The sequence below is a fragment of the Atta cephalotes genome (genome assembly GCF_000143395.1).
Source record: "Atta cephalotes unplaced genomic scaffold scaffold00702, whole genome shotgun sequence".
NCBI classification, from domain to species: domain Eukaryota; kingdom Metazoa; phylum Arthropoda; class Insecta; order Hymenoptera; family Formicidae; genus Atta; species Atta cephalotes.
Window position 1 is genome coordinate 1 of NW_012130766.1, and position 3,981 is coordinate 3,981.

At 33.8% G+C, this 3,981-nt stretch overlaps 1 protein-coding gene across 1 annotated transcript; it reads right to left on the reverse strand.

The window, feature by feature from the left end:
- Positions 1–596: 596 nt before the first annotated feature.
- LOC105625292 lies at positions 597–2,130 on the reverse strand (the record flags this gene model as incomplete). The annotated part of the gene is made up of 4 exons (XM_012206630.1): positions 597–773; positions 840–963; positions 1,120–1,302; positions 1,622–2,130. Coding segments are annotated over 4 exons (993 nt in total), but the record flags the coding sequence as incomplete, so codon positions are not given.
- Between the last annotated feature and the right edge of the window lie 1,851 nt (positions 2,131–3,981).

Here is a 3,981-nt window from a genome sequence, read left to right on the forward strand (position 1 = left end):
TACAGAGCATGACCTTGGACATCAAAATCACCGTTCTTGAAGCGTTGAAACCACTCACGACACGTTCTTTCACTAATAGCGGTCTCACTATAAGTATTTGAGAGCATTCGATGAGCCTCAGCCGCAGATTTCTTCATATTGAAGCAAAAAATTAAAAAATCCGCAAATGACGAGAATTTGACTCGTAAACTGACATTTTCAATCGAGAATAACTTTATGATGCAGACACAAATCGACTAATGTTTCTATGAGGTTATGTTGACAGATGCCCAAGTTTATTGTATGATGTCTATGATCTATTTATTTCGACCACCAATTACCACTAAAGCCATCTATAGGAAAACGGCGGAAGCAAAGTTGTACACCTAATACTTGATTTAGCTAGCTTTGGATTGAATTTCAATTTGTTTTTAGCTTACATTTGAATTAATCGACTTTAACTTAGCTTGAATCAACCTGTATCTTGAATTTAAATCGATTTTTAACTTGAATTTGAATCATTCTGTAATTTAAATTTAATCGACAATTTTCGCAATTTTTAGTAATTTTATGATTTCACAAAGTAATGAGAGATTTTTCAATTCCTAGATACTTACACAACGTGGTGAGTGGGGTAGTATAAGGTCGCGAAGTAACGTGAAATATGTCGTTCCTGTTGGTTAGAATCGACTCCGTAGAATTTTCATCGTGGAATTCTTTTATCAGAGATTTCGGTGCACAGCACTGATGTCCCTGTTTTTTGCACTTGAATAAATTCGTCAGCTCAGCATTTCCTACGCATGTATGAATAAACATAAGACACTATTCATGTGAGGCGCGCATTCTTCGCGCGTACTTACTGAAACAGGTAAATGATAAGTAAGATACAATGCAGGAACCGGGACAATCCGGACGTGGATCCGGTGGTAATGATATCGTTGTCGGCGGTCGTGGAGTAGGTCTTGGTCTCGAAGTCTGAAACGTCTCGCAAGAAAATTACAAAGATTACTAAAAAAAAATTATAAATGAATAAACTGCAATTTCTTGTTTGCATATTATTGTACATTATTTTCGCGTAGAATTTTTTCTATATTTACAAATTGATCAACTCGGACAAACTGTGAATCGTAAGTTAATTACCTGCGACGAGCTTTTTGTATTATCGCAGCAGATATAACTGGATTGACAAGTTGACGTTTTCGTTATAATTACATTCGGTCGCTCACAAAAGGCTGCCATAAGGGTTAATAGGCAAAAACCAGGGCACGTTGGTAGCTTTAGTTGAGGAGCTTTCGTGGATGGCTGAATTGTCGTTGCCGTTTCCTTCCAAAAGAAATGATATACTTACTGCTGTGAACAACTTTAGGCTACTCTCTAAATTTCATCAAAAGTGGCCATATTTTTGCTCTTTTTTCAAGAGTTAATTTTCAGTCTTTTCGAATGAGATTTCACTCTACGAAATTTAGAAAGTAATCTTATTAAAATTATAATACCAAATTATAATATCGCTTAATGATCTTCTAAGCTTCAAGATAATCTTTTCGTTTTTTCTCCGAAACGCATTCATGAATACGTTAAATTAATGCATTTATGAAAGACAGTATAGCTTTCGTTAAGGTACTCAAATGTTAAATCTCATTACCGCTTTTTGCGGTTCACTGATACAGCAAACCGTCAACACAGAATCATCGGGAGGACAATCCGCATATGCGTCGACATTCTCGCAGAAAAGAGCAGATAGACCACTCATGCATCTTCCTTTGCATGGCTTGAATGATACTGGCTTAGGTCTTGTTGTTGTTGTTGTTGTTGTTGCTGCTGTCGATGGCTGTCTAGTAGCAGTTAACGTTGTTATCATCGTCGTCATTGTCGTCGCAGTGGCAATTGCAGAAATGCTCGTCGATAATGATGTGTTTGGTCTCACTGTTGTCAACAAGGATGAAGCCTTACTGTCACTTGCGCTGTTCTTTTCATCGAAACGAGTAGAGTTCAGGCGGTCGATTACCAGGAGCTCAGGTGGTGGAGATTCCCCGAAGGCATCTCTGGATACGCAGCACTTGTAGCCAGGCTTGCATAGGGTGTCTATTACCAGCACGGCATCACAATAATCGGCGATTCTTTCGGCCATGCATATGCCCAAACAAGCTTTAACTAAAAATCATCATTATCGTTTTAATTCGCTAATAGTATACAATGTAGACTAAGAGCCACTGTAGTGATTTTATTACTCATAGCAACAAGTATGGAAAGTGTGGGTAATCTTTCATTTCATATAAAATATAAAAACCATATTTAAGCCCGATCGCTTGAAGAAGAAATGATGGTTTCAAAATGTTGCAGATTTTGAGCATTTTTATTGAAAGCGTCAAAGTTGAATGTTGTTGCAATCAATAGTTTGTACCCTTATTTCAAGAAGAGAAAACTCCCATAGTCCTCAAAAGAGTGCAAGATGTCGCCATACTTGTCGCTACGAGTAACAAAATCACTACAGTGGTTTCTTGATTTAATGTATTTCTTTGCTGATTTTCTGGAAATGCTAGTCTTAATGATACCAGAATATTTTCTGTAATTATAAATAATAATAATAAACAACTATTTACTTTTTATATAGACAGCCATTATACAAAGTTATATATCATAAGTTTTTCTTTAATTATTGACTTTAATTACTGAGTTTAAATGTTGTATGATAAATTAATTTGTAGATTTTTTCAAACATTTCAATGGTTAAAGAAGAATGTTAAAAAAAAAGTATCGATTTTGACTCCCAAGATAAATCTGAATTGAAAGAAAACTTTGGAAAATCATTGTGTGGGTTTTCAGAAAACAAGAAATAATAATTGTTTTTCCGGGAAGTGGTGAGAATATTGTTAAGATAGATTAAATATAGTAAAAAATGATATTATCAAGAGACGCGATAGCGTTTTCTATCAAGTATATTTTCGAAATTTAATTTAAAAACATTAAAAACATCTTTTTTATATTATTATGAAGGGATAATATTATATATGTCATGAAAAATATTGTACAGCGCGCATCCTTTACGCCTATGAAATTAAAAATTGCCTTGGTAATCTAAAGGCTTAGGACAGAATACAAGAGATCTGAGTTCAACTGGATAATATTTTTCGCAATAAATTTATTTACAATTTTTCAGCACATTAACATTTTTCTAATATGATGCCTGATTGAGCATCGAATTATTAAAAATTACTTGTTAATTTGATTTAATTTGTGATATTATTATAATAGTTTAATTGCGTTTATTAGTCCGGAAAATCAATTTAGTGCGCAATTCAAATGACAACAAATATGATATATAAGCATATTTATACGCACTGGCAGGAAGGATGTCCCCTGGAGTTTAGCGCGTGACATTACATTATATTATATTTTTTTATTTTGTTATATGTTCTTATATTTAACTAAATTTATATTTAAATTTATATTTAACTGTAAATTTAAATGTAAATTTTAATTTTAATTTATTTTTGCAATCTTGCGATACAAAATATTAATTTGCACACTGCAAATTTAGAAATGCATGCAAAGCTATTACAATGAGTAATAGCTCAAAATTACATAAAATTACGTAATGTTGTAATTATGCACAAAATTTTTTACAGTATTAAAAATTTTTATACACAATTCTAACACTTTGTGCATAATAAAAGTATAATATTATTATGAATATTGACGAGCGAGAGACACTGGTGCATCTCGTACTAGTAATAAATGTGTGAGACAGCGAAAAAACATCGCGAGTCGGCATCACGTTCAATTATGTTCTCTCTTTAATGTGCGCCTTGCGCTAAGAATATCGGAGTGCCCCTTACTAGCTTTCTCTCTTCGTGCTCTGCGCCTTCTCTGTGTTCCAGTAACACATATGTGCTTCGGTACGAGTGTGTCGACGCCGCGCGTCGAACGTCAGAAGATATCATTCCTGCCGGTGCGTGTACATACATACATACATATATATATATATATATATATATATATATA